The sequence below is a fragment of the Anas acuta genome, chromosome 20 (genome assembly GCF_963932015.1).
Source record: "Anas acuta chromosome 20, bAnaAcu1.1, whole genome shotgun sequence".
NCBI lineage: Eukaryota > Metazoa > Chordata > Aves > Anseriformes > Anatidae > Anas > Anas acuta.
This window is the reverse complement of record NC_088998.1, coordinates 3,918,156-3,943,162: the sequence shown is the minus strand read 5'-3', so window position 1 is coordinate 3,943,162 and position 25,007 is coordinate 3,918,156. Positions and strand designations below refer to the sequence as shown.

The window sequence follows — 25,007 nt, the reverse complement described above, 5'->3', positions numbered from 1 at the left end:
ACTTGACTGTGTCCAATTATCTCAATGGCAGGTTTTCTCCATCTTTTTTTTTTTTCTTTTCTCTTTTTGCATTAGTTTAGCAATGCCAACCAAAAGAAGGGTTTGTGGCAGGCACCGCATGCCCTGCAAGAGGATGAGTTTGGAGGTGCTAACTTACACTAATGATAGGAATAGACTGGAAAGGAAAAGGGGGCATGGAAAGGTGGAGGGCACAGGAGATGGGTGATAAAGCTGTGAAATAGAGGTGGGAAGGCTGTTTAGATGATGCATGCATAAGGAAAGTGAAAGATGCTTCATAAATAATCATTTTGCGTACTCCTGTTGGTCGCAGATGGGGTGTTTCCCAGCAGATCAGCCACTTCTCTTGTCCTGCAAATGTCAGGAGGAGCACCCATGGTGCAGGCTCCATCCTGCTGCAGGGGAGGCTTTGATGGGGCACACTGCTGGCCTGGAAAACACAGGTTGTGCCTTGGGCCCAGCCTGGACACCAGTTCCCTGCTCTGACACCCGCATCTCTAAGTGGGTTTGATGAAATTATCGGGTGAAACACGCGAGTGCTAACTTGCTAGATGCATTTCCCGTTCAATTTTTAAGCAGATGCTTTTTCAATCTCTCTTTGCTGATGAAATAATGATGGCAGAGAGCAAGGAGGGGGAGCTGGATCACGTTCCAAAAATAAAGACATGTCCTTGCCTGAATCCTCGGTAGGCACACGGACAGGTCTGCCAGCAGCTGGGACATCTCGGCTGCGCTGTAACAGCCTGTGCAGCAGCTGGGTGTATTGCTGGTCCCTGCCCTCTGGTTGGCATTTCTGTGTCCTCCAAATAGTTTTCAGGAGTTGCGGAGCTGAAGGGACCGACTGCTTGGTGAGGTGCCTGGTGCAATCCTGGTACATGATGCTGATGGAGGGGCCAGGCTGGGGAGAACAACGTGCAGCTCCTAGGCTCAGGGTGCTGGGACTGCCCGTGCATGGGCCGTAGGGACCCACAGATGGGGTAGCAGAGGCCAGGGGATGGTTTCTCCTGGTTCTCTCCATCATCAGAGGGTGGCTCATGCTTGCTCCTGGCCTGCACTGAACAAGAGCATCTGCATCTCGTGGGGCAGCCAGGTCTTTGCCAAACATTTCTTCATTGCCCACTCTCACATCCTTTCCCCTCGTCGTCTGGGGTTGGTGTGTCCCCCTACACTGCAGATGACCTGATTCAGCCATCCTAATGCCACTGGTGAGTTTGTGACTCTAGACCTGCTGCTGTCTGCGTTATTTTTTGGCTTTTACTTGAATTCCCTGCAACTACCTGAAAGGGTGTTTCAGCAAGGAAGGTGTCGGTCTCTTTTCTTAGGTGACAAGTGACAGCATATAAGGAAACAGCCTGAAGTTCCAGCAGGGGAGGTTTAGATTGTATATCAGGAAGAATTTCTTCGTGGAGAGGGTGGTCAAGCACTGGAATGCGCTGCCCAGGGACATGGTGAAGTCCCTATCCTGGGAGGTATTCAAGGGATGTTTTGAATGAGGTTTAGTGAGTGGACTCAGTAGGTCAGGCTGATGACTGGGCTTGGTGATCGTGGAGGTCTTTTCCAGCTGTCGTGTTAACGGGTGTAGCTGATTAACCATTATGGGTCTGGTTGGATTCAGTCACAGGTTCACCAGTAACGTGTTTACCAATATGGGTCCGGTCAGATTGAGGGTACCGAACCATCACAGTCACGGATTCACCAACAACGTAGCACGCCCTCACTCTGGTTGTGTTCATTGAGAACTATCAGGGCTAGGAACAATGCAATTAAGTCACTGCTTGTCTTAAGACACTGCTTGTCACCGGCCTCCACTTGGACACAGAGCCATTGACCACCCTGGGTGTGGCCATTGAGCCAATTCCTTATCCATCAGATGGTCCATCCTTCAAATCCATATGTTTCCAATTTAGGGATTAGGATGTGATGTGGGACCGTGTCAAAGGCCTTAAAAAAGTCCAGGTAGATGACATCAGTCTTCCTTTGGTGACTGATGCAGTTACTCCATCACAGAAAGCCAACAGATGGGTCAGGCATGATTTGTGCTTGGCAAAGCCATGCTGGTTGTCTCAGATCACCTCCTTGTCCTGCATGTGCCTTAACATTGCCTCCAGGAGGATTCGTTCCATGATCGTGCCAGGTACAGAGGTGAGGCTCACTGGTCTGTAGTTCCCCAAGTCTTCCTTTCTACACTTTTTAAAACTGGCAGAGATGTTTCCCTTTTTCCAGTCACTAGGGACTTCGCCTGACTGCCACGATTTTTCAAATATGATGGAGAGTGGCTTGGTGGCTACATCAGCCAATTCCCTCAGGACCCTGGGGTGCATGCTGTCAGGATCCATAGACCTGTAGTTAAGTAGCGTCAGGAGGTTGTGAAGTTCCTCTTCGCTTACAGTGGGGGGACTCTGCTCCCCCAGTCCCTACCCAGAGGTTCGGGGACACGAGAGAAGCCTGACCACTAGTGAAGACCGAGGCAAAGAAGTTGTTAAGTACTTCTGCCTTCTCCATGTGTGTCATTACCAGTTTTCCATCTCGATTTGTCAGAGGCACTGCACTCTCCCTGGTGTTTCTTTTGTGGCCAATGTACCTGTAGAGCCCCTTCTTGTTATTCTTTGCCTCCCTCGCCAAGTTTAGTTCTGTCAGTGCCTTGGCTTTCCTGATCCCATCCCTGCACATCCAGACAGCGTTTCTGTGCTCTTCCTAGGGCACACGGCCCCGTTTCCACTAATTGTGCATTTCCTTTTGCCTAAGTTTGAGCAGCAGGACCTTATTCAACCATGCTGGTTTCCTACCTTCCCTTCTTGATTTATTGCATATGGGAAAGAGAGCTCTTGTGCTCCAAGGAAAACATCCTTAAAGAGATCCAGCTCTGATCAGATCCTCTGTCCCTAAGGACTGTGTCCTATGGGATCTTAGCCACTAATTCAGCTGGAAGCTGGCTCTTCTGAAGTTCAGGGTCTTTGCTCTCAGCCAGGCCCGTATCCCTTGAGATCACAAACTCAACCAGGGCATGGTCACTGCAACCTAGGCTTCCCCCAGTTTTAACTTTGCTAACAAGTTCTTCCGCGTTGGTGAGCACCAGGTCCAGTAACGCTTCTCCTCTGGTTGGTTTGTCTAATGTCTGGACAGGGAAGTTGTCCTCTATGGACACCAGGAGGCTCCTGGGTTGCTTACTGCCTGCCACGTGGCTTTCCCAGCAGACGTCCAGGTGGCTGAAATCCCTCGGGAGGAGCAGAGCCTGTGAGCATGATGCTTCCTGTAGTCAGAACAAGGCTTGATCCCTTCAGCATCTTTCCAAGACATAAAGTCTTTTTTGGTGCTTCCTAGTCTCCTTGTTGCATCCTTAGTTGTCCCTATTCTATGATTTTATAACTCCATTTGCTTAAAAATAAGTAAGAAAGAAGGAAAGAAAGAAAGAAAGAAAGAAAGAGAGAGAAAAATGAAAAAGAAAGAAAGGAAAAAGAAAGAATAAAGCACGAGGTGCCAAACAGGGCTGTCTGTGCGTGCAGGTCTGCACAGAGCAGCAGGGGAGGAGCAGGACGATGGGATGTCCCCAGCTGATGGCTACTCCGTGCAGACATCCCCTGCCCTACGTGTCCAGCACATGGCCATGGAGCTGGGGACAGGCGACCCACGTCCCATCCAGGTGCTGGCTTCAGAAGCCCCTCTTAGCGTTGGAAAGTGTTGAGTTGGCACTTGGAACAAAATCTTTTGTGAGCTGCTTTTTTTGAAGGTACCGTAAGCTTCTGTGACTGACAAAGTGAAACTTCTCTTGTAATCTCTGCTGCCTGTAAGCGGCTGGCTCTGTAGGTCGCTTTGTTGTTCATCATAGTCCCTGCGTGATGACTGAATCTTTATACATATTTGTATAAATAATTAACACTCAGCAATGCTATATAAAATTTGTAGACATAGATTTCTCCTGGTGTTAAGCAAGAGTAAATGATGCCATGGTACCGGCAGCCCTCGGATTTGGCTTGATTGTTTTTGTGACTTGATAAAATTTGCCACATAAACCTCGGCTGCTGAGCACTGCCTGGGGCTTGGCTGCAGGAGCCTGCAGGACCATGAGCAAACCGTGCTGGGAAGAATAGGGTGTGAAGGATCCAGGAGCTCTGGTCTTCACGGGGCAGGGGGAAGCAGAGCAAACTGGGGGGGCCTTTCGGGGTGGGGGTGCCGAGGCGGGTCCCTCCCGCAGCACCCACCACTCTCTTTGCCTTCCAGGTTCGATGAAAAGCCCCATCAACAAGACAGCCCTGACCCTCATTGCGGTCAGCTCCTGCATTCTTGCCATGGTGTGCGGCTCCCAGCTCTCCTGCCCGCTGACTGTAAAGGTGACACTTCATGTACCCGAGCACTTCATCGCCGATGGTAAGACCCCATGGGCATCAGATCCCCTTCACCCCACAGCAGCCGCTCTCTTTATAGCTTACCTAAAGCCTCCCTGAGTCAGCACCTTAGCAGGCATCTCTAGAGGACCACACCATGGGGGTAAACTTTCCTCTTCTCAATTGCACCTTTGTTGTTATCACTGAACATATCTGATGGATATTCCTGTTCTCATCGGGACTCACTGATGAGCCCCGGGAGCCTGCTTATGCATGCTCCTGTCCTGCAGCAGCTGATCCGTTTGTCCCAGCCCCTTGCAGCAGTGCAGAGTGAAATTGGTAGCATTTGAGCACAGGCAGAGATGCTTTGAAAAATTAGACAAGGGCTGCTGTCACTATTTATTGCTTTCTCCGACTGGGCTCCTTGCATTTGTTGTGTTTCACTGACCTTTTCTTTATAATGTGCAGTGAGCGTCAAGTGCAAGTTTTCAGTAACACGAGGGCAAATTTCATTTTCTTCCAGCCGATGGGACCCATTATTCAGTCAGTTCCAATTCCTCAGCTCCCGTGCTTGCCTGACTGCTCGGGGCGTGCTGAGGGTACACCTTCTCCCTGCCAGGACTGTGGTGCTCCCAGCCCGCTGCTGCTTCCCGTCCACCCATTGGGGTTGGGATGCAGCGTGTCCCCTGGGGGTGTGATCTTAGTGGGGAGAGTTAGATGCTTAATGAGGTGCAGCAGTGTGGAAGAGCAGGGCTTAAAGCATCCCCCCATGACACAGAGGGATTCCCCGGTCTGTTTTAAATGGTTTTCAGCCTTGATGAGAGTGGGTTCTTCATTCCCAGCACAGAGCCTCACCACGCACGTGTGTCTGCACCCGTAATGATGCTTTTGGGATGGGTGCTGCGTGCAGCCAGCGGGCTGGTGCCCTGTGCTGGTGGGAAGGCTGCTGCTGCTCTGCCCCCTGAGGAAGCTTCTTAGCCGCTGGCTCTGGAAATTGCAGTCCAATCTCAGGGGCTGGAGGCTGCCTTAATGGCTAAAGCTTGGTTATTAAGAAAAAGAGGAGGAGAGTGTCTGCTTTGTGGCCTCAGATTGGGGGAACGGAGCGTTAGAGGAGTGCAGAGCTGAAAAAGGGCATAACTTGAAATAAGGGACTTGGCTACGCCTTGACCTGCTTCTGAAAGGCATTAAGTACTGCCCAGGCAGCACATAAATATTCTGTAGTTTCACAGATTTTTATTCCGAACAATCAGAGAACAGAAACTCATTTTGCTTTGGGGAAATGAGGCTGCCCCAGTATCAGCTCGCGACCCTCGGGGCACCGGCCAGGTTATCGCTTAGGCTGGGAGGGACGCACTGTGCCCTGCCCAAAACCAGCCTCAAGAAGAGAGGGAGAGCACAGGAGCTGTGCTGAAGGCCAGGGGGAAGGCAGTGGTGGAAATAGGCTCCAGCATCCTGCAGAGCCTCTGGCCCGCAGAAGGCTTGTGTCCTCAAAAACTAAAATAAAACAAAACATAATGCGACTCCGTAGAGATAAAGTGGAAAGATGAGTCCGTGCTTTTCACCAGGAAGGGGGTGGCAATGCAAATTATGCAAATACGGAGAACACTCGAATGGAAATGACAATGAAATACCAATAAAATAGATTAATATCGTTGAAACTGGGGGAAATGGGATGATCTCCAGTCCCAACTTAATGAATTCTTTAAAGAGAAAGTGGCAAGAGGACTGGTAAAAACGGTTTGGCAAAGAATTAAAATGAGCTTTGTAATGAAACTGTAAAATATAATTACAAACTGCAAAAACTTTTTAAATATTTTTATGGGAAACAGTCAAATTCTTCATACAGAAGCAGCAAAGACATTTTGCAGTGGCTATCAGTTTTACTGAAATCTCATCGTTTTATGTGATGGCAGAGTCCATTGCCGGGGAAGAGGAAAGCTCTTAAAGTTGTCCCTTCTAGTTGATTAACAGCAAATCCCAAGGCAGCACCAAACTGGCAGCAAAATGCTAGGAAACGTTTAAAGGCAGCACTGAACTGAGCTGGGCTTGGAAATCTTTATGGCACCCAGGAAAGCATTGCTGGCCGTGTTTGGGGAGGTGGCGTGTAGCTTGTCACCCAGAGTCCTACACTGCTGGCAAAGGGGGGACCTGCTCCTGTCTTATTGGGTTCATTTCCAGCTCTTAATGCTGCTTTTTGCCAAATATCAGGGCTGGGAGGTGGGAGGGAGTGGTGGGGGTGCTGGCATGGTTATTGCCACGTGAGCGGAGCGGCGGCAGAGCTGATTACATTGGCCCAGATGGGGCTGGGAGCTTTGATCCGTCTTACAGCAGCTGCTCGCACGGCACCCAACGTCTCGTTAATGTTGCCGTGCACTTCACCAGTCTGCATTCTTAAGCTGCTCTCCTTTGGATGTCGCGTGACGATAAGGCAGGCTGTGTGAGCGGGCGGGGAAGGTGCATTCGTGGGAGATGCTCCCGCACAAGAGGAGGGTGCCCTCCAATTCCCGTTTGATGCGCAGGATTGCAATAGATGCCAGTAGCCGAGGAAAATCTTAAAACAGAGAAGCTACCAACACCTCTGCAGGAAAAGCCAAACAAAGGCAGAGGCTGAAAGCAATCCCTCTGCTGTGAGACTCATCTGTGAAGGAAATAGATGTGAGCCAGCTCTGGTGCGCCAGGATCCTAAAGCAAGTTGGGGAAAAGAGGGGGGGAGGATCCCCGCCAAACGTCTCCAGCCCCAGGGGAGAGCAGCTTCCCCCCTGCAACAAGCAGTGGTGCTGGAAAATGAAGTTTCTGAGCCTGATAGAGTTGGAGGATTAGGAGAGAGCAGGGGAAGGGCTGAGACAAGAAGCCAACTGGGGTGGGAGAGCAGATTACCAGCAGCAGTATTAATAACCAGCCCGTCTCTGTTGCCCTTGTTTCCCTCTCTTGGTTCATTTTCTTCCTTGTGTTCATTTGATGGGTTCTCCCCCCGTTTCGCTCCCCTCTGAACAATTACTGACTGGTTTGCACAGCTGCTCTTCCTTCATTTCCCCGGGAGCCACCTGCACAGGAGCCTGGCACGAGCTGCGCTGCTCTCTGCTGCCCCGGCTGCCAGGGGGAGGCTGGGGGTCTCCCCTGTGACAAACACATCTGTACCTGTAAATCCTCTCTCGTGCTGCTCTGCAAGGAGCCTCCTTTGCTGCACGGGTCTTGTGGGGTTGGCACGGGGCTGAGGAAGGCACTGGCTTTGTCCCTGCCCTCGGTGCTGCAGGGGGTTGCATTACACCGGGAGGGCAGGGAGGCCTCCCGCTCCTTTCTGGTTCCTCCCCAAATGGCTCGAGCAGCCTCTGCTCCCTTCTGCCACTGCCCCAGGGCACAGAAATTGTGTCAGGAACTTGCCTGCACCCAGCAGCAGGCATCATGCCCGGTTCAGAGCAGGCTTGAATTTATAGGAAGGCTTGCGGTGGCTTTTATGAGGACTTGGAAATGCAAAGCATTATTTAGAGGAACATTTAGCAGCATCAAAGGGGGGAAAAAGAAAAGAGAGTCCCTCCATCTGAGCAATAAAACCCCTTATGAATATGTTAGCCACTCAGCTCTGCGCATTCAGGAGGGTTTTTCTCTTGTAAGTAATCACTCAAAAAGTAGAGAGGGAGCAATGGGAGCTGCTTGCAGGGAAAGCAGGGCTGGAGAAAGATACCCTAGAGGACTTAGCCTGGAGTATGTCCTTGCTGCACAACAGTTTGAAATATAGTATCAATTAAAGCTTCCCATTTTTATAGCCTGCAAAGGGGTTATATATGGTGTTGGTGGATGTTTGTATCGGGATACTTTAGTGGGAGAGGTAGGCGAGGTCCTCCATGGCGTGCAGAAGGAAGGAAGAGCTACGCTTAACCAGGGGCTTGTAGGGCTTCGTTTTATAAGTGGAAATAAAGTAAAGGACATAAACCAGGCTTCTGGTGCTTCAGAGGCGTCTCTGGGCATTTGCAGCCTTCTTTCTGCCTCTTTGGAGATGTGTGCCAGGGAAAATGTGGTGCTGCCTCTGTCGGGGACAGCTCAGAGCTTGGGTCAGGCTGGTTTCCAAAAAGCAGTGAGCAGAGGCACGGCCTGAGCAGCTGGGATGCTCGCAGAGGGCTTGGCTCAGAGCAGCGGTGTTTCTGCAGCTGCAGCCCAGCTGCAGGTGTGGGGGCATCCCACGGGATGAGCACCGGCTCCTCCGGCCAGCCCTGCAAGCGAGGTGGAAGGAAAATAAACCGAGCATCCCTGGGAACAGTGCTCATGGGTAGCTGAAGCACTGCTGCTTCCTGGCAGCCGTGCAAAGCGAGCCAGTGCTTTAGGCGTGAGGGGCTGGCGAGGGGGCAGAGCTGCAGGAAGCCGAGCTTTTGGGGCATTTTTCCCAAGCTTTCATGCATCTGCATCTGCCCGCCTGAATGATGATGGTGTGCGGTTGTCACACAGCTGATCAGTAATTGTTTCATCTGAAGATTATTTGTTTCCTTCCCCCTACGACTGTTTCCTCCAAGACGCCGGTGGAATTGGATGCTGCTATTAGCAGCTTCTGCTAATTTTCCCCAAAGATTGGCTGAGCTCTGTAGACTGCAATTGTTGGACTCGCAACAACTTCTCATTTTGGTTTTAATTAAATCTGTTGCTTTAAATTGTTTGCTTTTGACATCTCCTGCTCAACGTTGTGCAGCCCTCAGAGGTGACCAGGCATTAGTTTGGCTCCTCAGGCGCTGGCTCACGTGTGCTGGGCACGTGCTGCGCATGCGCTTGCATAGAAATAAGCAGCAAGGAGAGATGCAGGCGGTGGGGAGCGGCCCAGTGCTGGGCTCTGTTGTACAGCAAAGGAAAAGCTGGAGATGCTCATCGATTTACAAATGAAGCATCCCTGCTTGGCACCAGAAGGATGGAGGAAGGGCTTGGGTCTCAAAGATTTCCATCCCTCAGAGCTTTCCTCTATGGCAGCCAGGCTCCAGAGCTCCCCAGCCATCCCCAGCCACATCAACCCCCTTGAAATCAGCAGAAAGAAAAGGGCTGGCTTGAAACTGGGCTTTTCTGTTGCAGTTTCTCAGCCTGGAGTTGCTCTGCTGCAGCAATGCCCATTTTCTGCATGGAGATGTGGTCAGTGCTTCGGCACTGGGTCTGGCTGCCCCAAACACAGCATGTACTTGGCCAGGTGGCTGTGCCGGGGGCAGCTCTGCAGATTGAATTTAATTTCATCAGCTCTTAATCACTGGGTCATTTCCATGCCTGCCTTACAACTCCTGCCCGCTCCTGCGCCTGCTTGGCTGGCAAGAAAATGCGAGCAAATGGCTGCAGCATCACCAGACATGAACTCTAAATATTAACATCAATTTATAAACTGTATCAGCGTGGATCAAAGGGATTCCAAGGCAGTTTTACGGCGTGAACACTCTTTGCATGAGGAACTAATAAGATTCTGGAGGCTGAAGTACATCATGTTTTTATCGTGCCTGTGACAGGCTTGTGATCCCGCGCTTGCCTTGTCCTGGTGCCGGGGCAGCTCCGCGTGCAAGGGAAGGAAAATTCCTCTTCCTCAGTCCCTTGTGGGATTTATTGGAGCAAATTGGGGGCCTGGTGATGATGTTTGGGTGGTGTCAGCCAGGGCCTGCTTGGAGCTGGGGGTTGTGGCATCCTGAGAGGGGTGGGATGAGTCCAGCACTGGGGAGGTGGCATTGCCCAGCGCCTGCTGAGCTTGCACCAGCACCGCTCATCCTCTGATTTGGGAGGGATGGTGAGGACAGAGTGCAATAAGGCAGGGTGTATTTGGCCAGCTAGCCTTCTCCCTTCCATAGGAAGGAGAGATGAAAACCCGGGCATCGATATTTGCAGGATGAGACCCTGCCTGTCTCAGCAGGGTGTTGGTGGGTCAGTCCTAGGAAGCTGGCTTAGGCCACACTTACTTTCAAGCAACAATTCATGGAATACCTGCAGCAGCAATAAGCAGCAATGCAAAGAGGATCTGCTGAGGCTGCATAGCCAAGAGCATGCCACTTCACTTGCTAATTCTCCCAAGTGGTGTGACGAGCAGGTGGTGGCTCACCTTGGTCCTGTGGCGCATCGATTTTGCGTGTGCTGTGTCCTGGTTGTGCTTCTGCAGCCCTGGGGGGAACGTTTGGTCTTGGTGCTGGCTGAAAATTCTCTTATATTAACACACACTTCATGTTCTTTAAAGCTTATCGTAGCTCATCCATCAGATACTTAGCGGAGTGATCAGATTTAGGGTGGATTTCCCCAAACTCTTGTCCAATATCTAAAGTGTCACTGCAAAAGAGCCCCAGGCTGGAGCGAGGGAGTTTGGAGATAGAGAGCATTAAAGAGAAGCTTTGCTTCAGGAATCTGATTTGTCTCAGTCATTGGTAGCCCAGATGCCTACTAAGGACCTGAGTGTGCTGGTACTGGCACCTGGGCAGTTCTGGTGCCCGATAACACCGTGGAGCAGGCGGAGGGGCCCCTTACTTCAAGGGCTTGGTGCTGGAGGCTTCAGCCCAGCTCTTGCGGAGGTGAAGCCCCGGCACGTTTGCATGTGGGTGTTTTGGTTCCACTCAGGTCTGGGGAAGGGTGCCCAAGTGATCACTTGCTGTACAAAATGAAATACATGCATTCTTTGACAGAAGTTCATCCCTGGTGAAATCTGGACTGATTTCCAAGAAAATCCAAAGAAAGAATCTGTCAAAATTACCGAGCAAGTGTGATTTAACAATTAAAATGTAACCCCGCTCCTCCCACAGGAAAGATGCTTCTAGTCTTAGATGTAATTACATACAGATTTGTATCGCTAATTTGCTTCTGCTGTGCCAGGGTGAAAAACGTGAGGATTGACAGCGTTTGTAATGCATGGGAAGCTCCGGATTCGCACATCTGCAGGTTGGGGAGCGCTGGCGCCAGCAGCCCACGGCCGTGCACAGAGTTCAGGTGATGAAAATACCTCCTGGAGCCAAGCCCTGTGTGTGGTATGAGCTGCATTTTCAGCTTGGCTGATAGAAAAAAAAAAAAATGGAAAAGAGAGACGTATGTATAGACTTTTGTGCTTTTAAAAGCTTACTAAACTTTCTGTTTAGGTGTTTATCTTGTTCAAGAGAAAAACTGTTTTAAAAGCAAAAAGGAAATGGCTACTGTGGATTTGAACCCACTGTGCTGCTATTCCTGGTTTCAGTTTAGGAGAAGAAATTAAGAAATTAATTTGGCAGAATTGAAATCATTCCAAAATTATCCAAAACGGAAATGGCTACTGTGGATTTGAACCCACTATGATACTATTCCTGGTTTCAGTTTAGCAGAAATTAATAATTTCATGTGGCAGAATGGAAATTACTCCAAAATTGCCCAGCTTTGTGCTAAGCAGGGGAGGGGTGGTAGAGCTGGGCCCTGCGTTAGCCTGTGGATGAAACCCTGCACCAAGCCCTGTTGCCCTGCTTGGCTCAAGGTGTCTGTGTCCTGGGAGCTGAGCATCTGTCTGTCTTTTCCTCTGAATTTCCTGAAAGAGATTTAAGAAGCAAAATTTCTCATTCCCCAGTACAAGGATAGGAGAGTGAGAGCTGATCAATGGGAATAGCTGGTAGGGGAGGAGTTATCTCTTTGGGAAATGTTCTTTCAAGTTTTACAAGAAAAAGAAAGTCTCTAAAGAAATTGAATTATTCTTTGTACTTATAGAATGGAGCAAGAGGATAATCCTTCCTGTGGTCTTTAAAAAAATAAGTAAATCTTTAACAGGATTACAATTGTGAGATAGCGCAGGGATGGGTACATGAATAGCAACCTGTCGCATGACCTCCCGTATCTTTCAAACAAAAAATACTAATTTTAGATAAAAGGGAGTTTCGTTGTCCAAGATATAGCAAGCTGACCAAAGAAGACAAAAAGAGAGGAGGGAGGAAGAAACAGAAATTCTTCAAAAAAAAAAATGTTTTATTTGATCTCGTCCCTTGAAAAAAAAAAAAAAAGAGAAAGGAAAAGCCAAACCCTTTTGGCTGCCTTTTGGGCGCTTTGTTCTTTTCCCTTGTTAGATATCTCTTCTGAGCTGTTTTATCCTGTTTTGTTCTGGAAAATGATTTTTGAAATGTCAAAACTTCAAGGTTCTTTTGTCAAGGCTTAAGCAGTCCCACTGAACTTTGAAGGAGACCTCAGCACGAGAGACGCGAACTTTGGATGCAGCCTGAGCAGGTCCGGCTTTGATCAGCATTTGAGAACGAAGGGGGAGAAAAACACACACAGACGCATGCAAAAACCTAAACAAAACAATCCCTCGAAGCACTGGCAGTGCTTAGCCTTGTAGTGCAGTCCCCCTTGGTGCCAGCACAGGGTGCAGTCCTGCTCCTACAGCCCGTGGAGCCCAAGGGCCGTGTCCTACACCACGGGGAGGTGGTGGCAGGTTGGGAGCTGCTGCTGTTGTGTTCCCTCGTCTGGCTGGTGTGAGGCTGCTGGATGGTTTACCTGGGCCCTAAATGTCTGTGTTTAAGGGGAATTTTGCTGAGCTGAAGGCAGTCAGCTGGGGGATGGCATCTCCGGGGCCCTGCTCCCTGTGGTCCCCGTGTGTGTGCTTCAACCTGGAGGCCGGGTTTGGGCGAAGCAGCTGGGTCTGTGGTTCTCAAAGCGCATCTCCAGAGGACAACTCAGAGCTGGGGCTTCCCTCACCATTGCACAGGCGGTGTGAGCCACATGGGGTTCATGTCCCCATGGGTTTCGTGTCCCCATGGGTTTCATGTCCCCTGGTGCTGTCCTCTTCTGTCACCTCCACTGAACGCCGCGCGTTGGAGAAGGCAGATCTGGCGGATGTTTCTGACGAGCTGAAGGTGTTTGAAATGGCTCTCGCTTAGAAAATGTTTGTTCTCGGTGGTTTCTGAAAGGATTTGATATTCAATCTTCCCCTTCTTGGCTTTTCAAGATGTTTTTGATAAGTGCACGCTGGTGACTTGTGAAAACTGTTTTATGTGTGTGGATTCTTTGAAAACAAAAAGAAAATTTGTGTAAGAGAGGCTTTGAAATCTTCAGAATTTTAGCTTTCAAAATATTTGTAAAGCTTCTCTTCCTCCTTTTTTTTTTTTTTAGTCAAGCTATGAAAGGATCAAGGTTGGGATTTTTGTTTGTTTGTGTTTTCAGTAAGAGTGAAGGTGAGGAGTGTATCTGTGAATACATCTCACAGCCTTACCCGTCTCTGGGCCGTGATGTGAGAAGTTTCCTTGCTGGAAGTTGTCCCCTCTTTCCTCCTCCTCCTAGGAAGGAAAGGAAGGGTTTACAATTAATTAGAACTTTCAATTTCCCCAGCTTTTTTATTTATTTATTTTTTCTTAGACTGAAATGGGGAAAAAAAAACAAACAAAACCACATAATATCTCACTGAACTTTAAATTCAGGGATTTTGGATTCAGGTGTTTTCACTTCCTTTTTTTTTTTTTTTTTTTCCCTTTTTTTTTTTATTTCTTTCAATTCCAATTGCATTATATTTGGGAAGGTCTTTCTTTGTAAAAAATATGACAAAGCAAAATCTGAAAATTATTTCAAGCTTCTCAAATCTGTGGCTTTTTTTTTTCACCCAACAAAACTGCACCTGGCTCTGGTCAGCCCGTCCCAGGACAGCTTCCCCGCTGTCACCCGCTGGGTCCTGTGCCAGGGCACTCCAACGGCTCAAGTCACCTTCCTCTTTACAAATCCTAATTATACGACTATTTTATGTCTGATTTGCTTCTGTTGCTTTTACTCTGGCTGTATTTTAAATAGAAGTGGGGTTCATTAAGTAAGGATTTAATCAAGAGCTGGTGGTTTTGCTCTTCAGTCTTTGGGCACAGAGGGAGTTGTCTGTAACCGAGCCTCAAAATGCACTTACGTGCTTCTTGAGCCGTGCTAGGAAGCTACAAAAACAAGCAAGCGAGATTGACAGGATGCTGTGTGGATGTAAACACTCCCAACGGGTTCACGATGCATTTCACTTGGTAAAACAAACCAGCAATAGTTACCATTGGTATTTAAAGCTGTCTTTCAACATTGATGGCAGAGACGATAATTAACAGAAGAAATCAGATGGCTCTAAGGACATTCTCTGAGCCTGGCATTTCGATGCTCTCCTCTGGTGTTGTGGCATTTGCCCTGCAATCTGCTGTTGCCGTGTGGCTGATTGAGACATCTCCTGCAGCCCTGGCGAGCAGGCTCCTGCTCCGCTGGGTCCCCAAGCAGCTGCAGCTCTCCTTTCTGTGTGCTCGTGCAGTCAGGAGTTGGGCTGCATTCCTCAGCTACCAACGCAGAGATGCATCTGTTTAGGCAGTATCAGTACAAACGATTTGAATTCACGTAAATTAGGAGCCATGTTTTTATGGTGCTGAGATCTCAGGATACCTGGAAATGGGGTCTCTCTCCTGAATGTCGGACTTTAGGCTTTGCTTTCTTATCCTTTGTGTGGATAACGTGGTGCAGGATGAGGTTGAGATGGGCTCCTTCCTCCTCAAGCATCTGCAATTCTCATTCAAAAGGAAATTGCAAAGCTTGTGTTCAAGCAGGTTCACGTGGGGTGGTTGCTGCTATATTTCCTATTTTTCTGCTTTTTTAATCTCTTGGCTTTCATTGAGCTAAGAACTTTTGCAGTGCTTAGCGAAGCACTTAGACATTATTTTTCTAAGTGACATAAGCCCTCAAGTTTCAGGAAACTAACACCCTGGATCTGTAGACTTGCCATCCTCGTGTAATCACTAAGAAGGATTTGGGTCTTCAGGTAGTGTCTGCAAAGCTTGTCCCTGTTTCCATGTCCTAGCACCTGGGAGGATGCCTGCTATCTCCTGCCTTACCTGGCAGTTCACCTGGGCCACTCCTCTCTGAAGGTTTCTTCTCCCCTGTTTTTAGAGGCTTTTACCCCAGTAACTTTTGTAAAACACCGCTTAATGGCAGAGGTTTTTTGGCTCCCCTCTGATCCGTGCAACACTATTATGGAGGCAGTCTTATAATCAATGTAATTGAAGATCAGAGTTAATGAGGACCTCTGTGCCTGCAAAATCCCCCAAGCGATGCTGGGCCTCAGATGTTAGATAAGGAAATGATTGGGCTGAACTGAAAATCTATTTGGCTAATTAGATGATGCATATTCCCAGATGCCAGTGGGGAAAAATACATTTCACAAAATAAAGAAACGTAAGATTTTGTAAGGAAAGATTTTTTTTGGCAGGAATTCTCTTCTAATTCTCGGGGGAGAGAGTGAGGGAGTTTCTCTGCTGCGGGGAGCTGTTTTGGGCCAGTTTTTGCTGCCTTGAGCTGGGAGGTGGGGACGGGCTGGGGTGCTGCTGGCCTCCTGCCTCTGGGATCCTGCCTCTGGTGGGCACCACCTGTGTGAGCCGGGGACGTGATGCTCTGATCTTATGGGTCAGAATAATCGCATCTGTCCGCATTCCTGCAGGGATCTGGGAATCAGAGCCAGTATCTCGTGATACTGGGAGGGGTGGGATGGGATGGGGGGAGCATCTCAGCTGGTGGAGCACTCAGACCTTCTGCTGGGCTGTTGGTGTGGAGGAACTTCACAGCCAAATGCAGCTCTTTGGTGTGAGTGCTGGTGATTCCAGCAGTATTTTGCTGATCTCAGCATCACACCAGCTACAGAAGAACAGCGTGTCTGATACTGGGCCATTTTTTTTCTCCTTTTTTTCTTTTTTTTTTTTTTTCCCCAATCGGCATGAAAGAGAAATCAGAAACGAGAGAGTGAAAGTAGCTTAGTAATCTGTCAGAGAAGGCTGAGGAGCCCACAGCACCCCGACCCATGCCCCTCATCCAATTCTCAGCCTTTGCAGGGCTGGTTTCTGCCGTTGTTGCTGGAGTACCAAGGTGTGACCCGCTGCAGTAGGGGCTCTGCTGTGGAGAATGATGGGGCAGGAGCTCAGAAGTTCTGCTGCCTCCTGTACAGATTCCTTGGTGCCTTATTTAAGATATCCCTTTTCTTCCCTGTGACATGCTCCTTTTTTTTTTTTTTTTACTTTTACTTTTTTTTTCCTTTTTCTGCACACCTAACACGCTTTTTTATTCCACCCTTAGGCAGCAGCTTCGTTGTGAGCGAAGGCAGCTACCTGGACATCTCCGACTGGCTGAACCCAGCCAAGCTGTCCCTTTACTACCAGATCAATGCCACGTCACCCTGGGTGAGAGACCTCTGTGGGCAGAGGACCACCGATGCCTGCGAGCAGCTGTGCGACCAAGAAACAGGTAAGGGAGGTCTGGGAAGAGCCAAAACCCTTCAGTGGCTGGAGAGGAGAGGGAGGAGGTTTGTCTCTGGGTCTGCCAATGCCCACTTGGCTCAGCCCCACGTTAGCCTGGTGTTAGGCACAGGGTAGGAGAGTTACCAACAGGGCCACACAGTGGTGACCACCGTTAGCAAGGCATCAAGGAGGTGGGTGCCAGGATGGGGATTAGAAATAGAGGGTCTGTCAGTTCGTTGGTGTGGTGATAGCAGGCACGTGGAGTTTGGCTGCGTATAAGTTGTGCTGTTTTGCTGTCTATTTTGGAAAACCTACCCATCATCTTGCCCCGTCACCATCCCTTGTCTTTCTTTGACTGTTTACTGGCAGAGCACAGCACTTCCCATCTCTGCTCCTGCCTTATATGACCTAGGTCTGCTCTCTCCTCTACCTGCCTTGCGGAGCTGCAGACACTGCTGCTGTCTTTCCTAACCCACAGATGAGTTTCTCACTGAGCACACCCTGCCTGCACGCAGTTTTGCCCCTGCTGTGCTGGTAAAGTGGCCCCTTTCCTTCTGGCTCATGTGTTCCTGGGTGACACACGGGGATCTGCAGCCACCTGGGAACACAGAGACAGTGAAAGTGCAACCAGGGAATGAAGGGGGTCTGTGGGGTGGGAAATGAGTGTTGGCTGCTGTTTTTTTGGTGGGCTTGCAGAGGGACAGCTCACGGAGGAGCAGGCTTCTTCTGAGCATCCCACTGCCATAGGCTGAGCTGCTGATACATGGCAGCTGGAAAGGAAGAAACCTTTCCAGGCCATGAGCTGGGAGCAAAGAGTGTGCTGGGGGCTGGCAGGAGGGGGCTGTTTTTGTCTCTCCCTTCTCAGCTGAGATGCAAATACTAACCTAGGTCTCATAAATCCATTTTCGTGGTCAAGACAACGTTCTCTTTTCACATTCCTGGTCCTCAAGTCAAGTCTTGACAGGCGTAGCCACAGCACAGAAATCATTCTGGCCAGTTCCCCATGCCGACAAGCCCTGGGTGTCACCTGCAGCCCCAAGGTGGGAGGTGGCAGCAGCCCCCTGGCATGTGGAGGTGATGCAGGAGGAGGATCTTCACACCCAGGTGGCTCAGCACAGAAGGACATCAGCAAAACGCAGACAGCTCTGAGGACAAGGGAAGATCACTTCAGCTCTCCCCAGGTCCAGGGGAGGAGGAAGGAAAAACTTCTGCTGCCAGCAGAAACCACGAGGAGACCCTGTGGAGGTTGCTCCACTCGCTGGCACCGAGAAGGGCTGATACAGCCCCTGCGTGGTCTCGTGCTCTCCCACAGCAGCTGCTGCTGCTCCCTGTGCATCCCCAGTGCACCAGAGCAGCTTCTCCCTCTCGCTGGATGCCCCACGCTTGAGCAGGACGTGTCAGATCTCGTTTGCAGGGAAGGGAGTGATGCTCGTTAACCTGGGAGCTGCTCAGCTCCGGCGCCGTGCTGGGTCCTAACCTCATCTGCTGCTTTACAGCTCCCATCCCTGCTTCCCATCTGGCCAAAACCTGTGTGGCGATGACTCTGCCTGATGCTGATTGAAGTCTGGTGCATCCTGGGTGTTGGATGGAGAGAAGGTGCTGGGATGGGGAGAAGGAAATGGGTTTGAAGGGTCTGTGAGCTCTTCAGAGGTGACAGCCATAGCAGTAGGAGCAAGGCAGCAGGCCTCTGTGGTCCTGGCACGTTGGGGCTCTGAGCCAGTCCCGTGATGGAGGGAGGGCAGAGAAGCCATGCTCTGAACTGTCAGCTTCCTCACCCAAAATGTACATCAGCTTCTTCCCCCCTCTCCATCCTGGCAATTTGCACATGGATAAACCAGAACCTTCCTCTTGTTTGTGCCCGTTGGATCCCCATGGGCAGGGCAGGACTTGCTGGTGAGGCTGCAGGTTTTCCGAGCAGTTTTCCAAATTTTACCAAGAGCCGAGCAGCCATCCACTGACAACGAGGCCTCTGGAAGCACCTGCTGGACACCCAGCCCCAGGAGACAGCCCCAGACATGGCTCACATTCGTCGCTGTTGACCAGCCTTCAGCTGGTGAGAAGCTCCCATGGGGAGCAAACTGTAGTTCTCTGATGCCCAGCGTGCATTTTGAGATTTATTTTTATTAATGTCATTCTATTTTTAAGGGTGATTTATTTTTATCACTGTGAGAGAGAGAGAGGCCTGTGGTTTTACTAGGGGATATAAATCCCATCTAGGTTTCAACCTTTCCAGGTCAGGGATTTTATCATCTCTGGGAGCATCCCAAGCAGTGGGTGCAGGGAGTTTCCCTGCTCTCCCTCCTCTCTTGCTGGGTGTCCAGGAGAAGGCTGGACCAAGGTTTGTCCTGCCTGGGGGATGACTGCCCTGCAGGTTTCCCCTTTGAAGAGTAGCAGGGCCAGCCTAGAAATGCTCCCACACATTTATAGCTGATCTCTCCTGCAGTATGGATCCAGCTTTGGCCCAGAGCTTTGCTCCAGGGTTCAGGCAGAGGTGTTTTCAGCAGCAGCTCCTGGCACACGTTTGGACAGAGGCCACCAGGTCACGCAGGCTCTGTCTGCTGAGACTCAACCTCTCACCCTTCACAGGACTGAAAACCTCTTTTGGGTTGGAGTTTTTGTTTAACGCCTGTCTGTGCGATGTGCTGATACGTGACTGAGGCCACTGAGTGCTACTTCAGTATAAATAATAATCCACACTGAAAACGGTGGCTCTGAAACGCTAGGAAATGCCAAAACACATTTTGCTTGCCTGACCTTAATTTGCCTTCCCTTGTGTCTTTGCAGTGTGACTCATTCTTTAATTAAATGATTGCTGCCCCTGACAAATTTCAAGCCCGTATTGCAAAGTACCAACTCAACAGAGCTTTTCGGAGAGAGCACCAACATCTGCACATGAGCAAAGTGCCATCTTTCCCTTCAGGTGAGCTGGGTGCCTCTTCCAGATGCTGGCACATCCTCACGCAGTGCAGACAACGTGGCCCAGAGCTGCTCCTCAGCTGGAGAGCTTCAGCCAAAATGCCCCATCTTCTTGGCAGGCGCTGCCTGAAGCGAGGACAAGGAAGGTTTGTGTCCTGCTGGTGCTCGCAGGCACCTCTCCTCACTCTCTGTTTTTTCCAGTGGATGTGGCACCTGTGCCACACTCTGGGATGTCTTCTCCTACAATCACAGAGCCCTTTGTCACTCGCCACCCTCACCAGCGCTGGTAACATTTACGAGGGCATCCATTTTTGGTGGCATATGCAAATCCTGATTTGTGAGCACAATTACCTGCTTTGTATGCACAAAACTGATTCACTTGCACATTCTGTGGGCATCACTTAAGAGGCCTGCTGGAGAATTGGTCCCCGAGGGCCAAACGCTGGGAAAAACAGCCTGTGATTCTGTGCTGTCAGGCTTGCTAGAGCAGTGGCATAAATGAGATGGATCGCTACCTTGATTAGCAGGTGCAAGTGCGTTGGTTTTTTTTCCCCATCCATAAATCAGGCACTTACCCGTCAAAGCTCTCTTCTATGCATCCACAATTGATTGCACCCACAAAACAATAGGCACATGCTTGTAAGAACCCAATTAGATGTGGTAGTGAAAGGTCTTTTCTAGAAATTGGCAGGGAAAAAAAAAAAAAAAAAAAGGTTTCCATCATCTTCCAAATGGGCTAGTTTGTCACCTGAGCTGCAGATGGTTTTGCTGTCCTGGTAGGACAAGGCTCTTGCAGGCAGGAAACAGATGAAAGTCGTTGTTAAACATACCCATTTTTTAAAGGCACTTGTAAAGGGGATTTGGAGGTTGCAGAGCTGAACATGTAAATCAGCAGCTGACCAACCTCAGTGAGGGTGTATTTGTGTTTACGAAAACAGTCATTTTCACTGATAGTTCAGTGTAATATCATGCGGCTTTTGTGCACATCAAGTAATATTTGTTTGTTCTCGTACACTTCGGCTATTTTCGCTGTTGGAAGATCCCAGTGTCTTTATTGACTTAGACTTTTATAAGATGAGGTTCCGTCTCTCTAAGGTATGTAGTTTAATAACTTGGTCAAAAACCATGTAATATACGATTTCCTTCCAAGCGGCGGCACAGCTTGCCTTCTGCACCAAGCAGGGCAGGAGGCAGTTAACTCCCAAGCTAATTTAGCTTCGGGCTGAAGTGTTAGACATAAACAGCAATCAAAATGCATGCCCGCGAGGGGGCTGAGTTAAGGTTATCTGTGCTGTCTTTACACTCTCATTTTCTGCCATTAGAGTGTTTAATCCTGCAGCTACTAATGTTCTTGTAATGGCATTTCTGAGCTTGTCTAAAGGCCACGGAGGGGAGGGAAGGGGAGCGAGTGCTCCTGGGCCCATCTCACCTGCCTGACCCATCCCAGCAGCACTGCAGAAGGTCACTCCTCACCCGTGGTCGTTGATTTGGGCAGTGGACATGCCAGAAGGCAGCAGCCGGGCGCTGCAGAACACCCTTGGGTGCCGCCAGCTCAGGACCTCGCGCTGCTGCCTTGCATCAGCCACGCACGTGTGCCCCCCGGGAGCTCCCTCGGCAGCACGGCTCAGGGGCTTAGCAAATGATAATGAAAATAATATCTGTGCTGAGCGTAAACCAGGCACGAGCCTCACAAGTTAAGCTTGCTTTTAACTGCTTTGATGCGTCTGGGCAAGGAGGGTGACTTGTAGTGGGGGAAGAGGAGGGGAACTGTCAAGTTGATTCCAGGTTTTCCCTGCACACCCAAAGCACAGAGCCGAGCCCTCAGCCTCCAAGGAGCCACCTCAAGCTGCCCATCGTGTCCACACCAAGCTGGTGCTGCCCCTGTGGGGCGAGGGAGCATTGCCCAGGGGGCTCAGCCCCAGGCTTGGGGGAGAGAGGTCTGGTTGTCCTGCCTCGTGGTGGCTGTGTCCCCTTAGGGATGGAGCAAAAAAATCAATGAGGAAGTTCATCCCATTAGAAAAGAGTTTTCCTTTCTCGTTCCTCCAAAGCTGAACTGCTGTTAGTGAAGCTGCATTTCTCATCAGGATTAAGCAGAGGCAGAGTTTGGGAAACTTCACCCCAAAGGGCAGGAAGCACGGATAACAAGAGCCAGGAGCCAGCACTGCCCTGCTGGGGAGTCACAGCCTCAGCTGGGCCAGCCCCAGCTCCAGCACTTGCTCCCTGAGGACTCCTCACACGTGCCTTGAAGCTGGGGATTTAACCATCTATGTGACAATTCTTTATCCTCTCCATGTTTACTTTTTACCGAATCTCTTTCTCAAAGACACCCTCTTTGCCATCCCACGGGGCTGCAGCGACCTCTTTAAGGAAGGCTTTTGCTGAGGGTGTTTTCAGCTCCTCCTCATCCACACCTGGAGGGAGCCCTGCAGCCTGCACCCAGGGTCTGCAAATAAAGGCGAGCAGATCCTGCAGGTGGGAGAGGTGTCTGCAGGGCCAGAGCCTGTGCTTCGGGTGGCTGCAGGACAGCAGGGGCCGGTTCAGCCTTGTCAGGCTTTCTCTGAGTGCTGGATTAAGAGGTTGCTTCCCTGACGCTCTGCCAGGAGCTCAGAAACCTTTCACGAAGGATAAATCAATGCTGAACTTCCTCTGGATGCTCCTGAACCTCTGAAACCTCAGCGGCTTCATTACAGGAGGGAAGTGGCTGGGGTGGCATGGATCAGCCCCCTGTCCCCACCTCCAGAGGGACACATTGGGGCCCGCAGAGCTGGGGTGAAGGCTTTGCTCCCCTGCCGTGGGGAAGGAGAGGGGCTCCTTGGGTCTGTCTACTTTAATACCTTTCTTGATGAGCTGGGTGAGGGGATTGAGTGCACCCTCAGGAAGGTTGGGAGGTGGTATCGATCTCCCTGAGGGTAGGGTGGCCCTTCAGAGGGATCTGGGGAGGCTGTGCTGCCCCGTTTGCTCCACTGCTGCCAGCAGCCCTCCCAGCTCCACCAGTAAAAGTGCCACTGCCTGCAACGAGCAGCTTCCCTGGGAGCACGGGGGCTGCAGGAGCTTCTGCTGCGTGCCAGGCTGGAGGATTAGGGGGATCCCACAGCATTATCACAGCAGATCGCCGCTCGCCCTAACGAGGCTAACAGGATTACCCGGCACGCTGGCACCGGCGTGCCTGGCTGTGCGGTGTTCGTGCAGCTGCACGAAGCAAAGAGCTGGCTGGGGTTATTGCTGTTTGAGAAGGAGCAGGAACATAGTGCGTTGGGTGAAATGAAGAAGTTCTGCAGTTTCAAGCCTGCAGGTACTGAAAAGAGAGCTGAAGCCCCCGATGCACCGGTCTGGATGCGGCTGAAGGGTTGCTTTACTCCTTAGCACCAGCTCCTGTGCATCTCGCCCATGTTCCTGGAGGTGAGGAGCCCTGATGGGGGTTTGTGGAGGATTCACCTCCTTTAGGCATGAGGAAGCCCTGCTGTGGGCCAGCTCTGAGCCAAAAGCCAGGGGTGCTGACGGTGCCGCCCATGGCTGCGGACTGCTCTGGCTCTGCCCTTCTGCAGCTCCAGCACTTACACCACGTGAAGCAGGCACTGCAGCCCTGTGCTTGGAAAAGGGGCAGAGCAACCTCCCGCCTGCGTGTAGCCACCAGGCAGGCATGTCCTTGGTTTACACGGCTCCTCCAGGCTCTGGATCTTGCTCTCCTGCCCACCTGGAGCGGCAATTCGTAGTGCCATGGGGCTGGAGCCCACGGGTGCTTTGTGGCATCCTGCAGCTCTGGGTGGCACGCAGAACTCCTCACCCCATCGGCTCCTCAAGCAGCCTCCTCAGAAATGACAGCACAGCAGGAGGGAGGCTCCACGAAACTTTTTGTGAAGCATTGGATGGATCCTGCAGCTCGTGACAGAGGTTACCCCCGAGCAGAAGCTGACCCAACGACGTAGTGCTCCCTGCAATTAGCCGTGGCTGTGCTGCCTTTGGGATTTGGTGTAAGTGGGAGAGGGGAGCAGGAGAAGCAGTGGCACAGAGCAGGGCTGTGGGCTGGCTGTAGCAGGGTGCTGCTGCTCTCCCACGGCCTCGGGTCTCCCCTTGCCCTCCCAAATACCTGTGTGTGCCACATGAAGAGCAGGCGTCCTCCTTGAGCCTCTGACTAGATCCGTGCTTTTCCATTTTCCAGTTAATGCACCTTCTCCCTGCATGAGCAGAGGGGTTTCCTCTCCCCCTCTCGCAATGGTTTGTTAAATGACAGCAGAGGCAGACACAAGGTTGGGTAGCTCTGAACAGCAGCACTGCTTTTCGGGCTTTTGGTGGTGGTGTTTTGTTTTTTTTGTTTGTTTGTTTGTTTTGTGTTTTTTCAGCATGTGGAAATCTGCTCTTTAGGAAATGTACTTTCTCAAAGGAGGAGCTATGAATTAGGGACCCCCATCCCTGTCCCACGGAGCATTTCTCCCTCCGTGGGGATTCACCCCGTGCCCTGCGGCAGGAGCAGGCTCGGCATCATGCCTGGCCAGGCTGAGCAAAGAGGGAATCACGGAGTATCTGAAGGGACTGAAGGAGGAGAGGAGATGCCCAGCAGGGCGAGGAGAGCAAATGCTCATGGAAACGTGGAGCAGCACCGCCCGTTCTGCATTGCACAGCCCAGCAGATTGCAATGCTCAGCTCCTGCTGCAAGCTTTCCCGTTGCATTTCTAAAGCTCTGCCTGGACAAGCTGAGGCTGCATCCTGCACGGTTCTGGGGAGGTGCCGGTGGCCTCAGCCCTTTGTGGCATCCCCTGCTGTGGCCGCAGGGTGCTCCTGCTCACCCAAACCTCCCCTAAACCTCCTGGGAAAGCCTCCAGCGCCAGCTGCAGCTGCTGGAGCTCTAGGATGGGGTCGATAAAATCGATATTTCCATGGGGTGATGGAGTTCCTCCTCCCACACCACGCTGCCTCGACAGGAAACAAACGGGTGGACACAACAACGACTGCAGCCAGAAGGAGGTGGTGGGGCTGTTTGATGCCAACCTCTGTAGGTGTTTTTTATTTTCCCCCAATTTTCTCTCATTTCCATGGCAGGCGCTGGGAGTGAGCCGGTGCCCCCAAGCCTCCCAGCTCTGCTTTGCAAGCACTTTGAGGTGCCTCTGGTTTGCAGAGCCTGTATTTGTTATGTAATGAGCGCCAGGAATTAATGAGCCGCCGCCTGGCTGGGGAAACTTGCGTACTAAGCACCCAAGGAAAAAATAACTTCCCCTTTTTGTAACTGAACGGAGGGACCATTAGGACGCGCAGTCCTTGCCGTGAAACCGCCCCAGCCCCAGGCCAGGCAGGCTGAGCTGGAGCAGGAGCTCACTCCCTTTGGAGGAGTAATGCTCCTGCCTCTCCCGTTATGAATCATGAGGTTAGCAGCTTTTGACAGATCATAAATCAGTGCTTCGAAGTCGCTAGGACAAATCCCAGGACATTTAATCTTTAATATTAGACGTGTTTAAAGCAGTGAATATTTCATGAAGGTGCCGTTGCATTTTAGCATGCCATTAGCTCTTTCTTTCTTTCCCCCCCTCCCTTTCGTTTTCCTACCTCCCCCTTTCCAGACAGCTCTCATCAAAAAAAAACCAAA

At 50.7% G+C, this 25,007-nt stretch overlaps 1 protein-coding gene across 15 annotated transcripts in view; it reads left to right on the top strand.

The window, feature by feature from the left end:
- ASTN2 (astrotactin 2) overlaps window positions 1–25,007 on the top strand; it is a 324,948-nt gene that overhangs the window by 122,174 nt on the left and 177,767 nt on the right. For 13 of the 15 annotated variants that reach the window (XR_011089090.1, XM_068656627.1, XM_068656612.1 and 10 more), the window contains 2 exons: window positions 4,237–4,383; window positions 16,353–16,520. Coding sequence is in view for 14 of the 15 variants with exons in the window: in XM_068656627.1 (XP_068512728.1) it covers window positions 4,237–4,383; window positions 16,353–16,520 (315 nt within the window). In the remaining variant the exon portion in view is untranslated. Of the gene's footprint in view, window positions 1–4,236; window positions 4,384–11,146; window positions 11,262–16,352; window positions 16,521–25,007 lie in introns of those variants that run through there. The other 2 variants (XM_068656628.1, XM_068656614.1) reach the window with 2 other exon arrangements.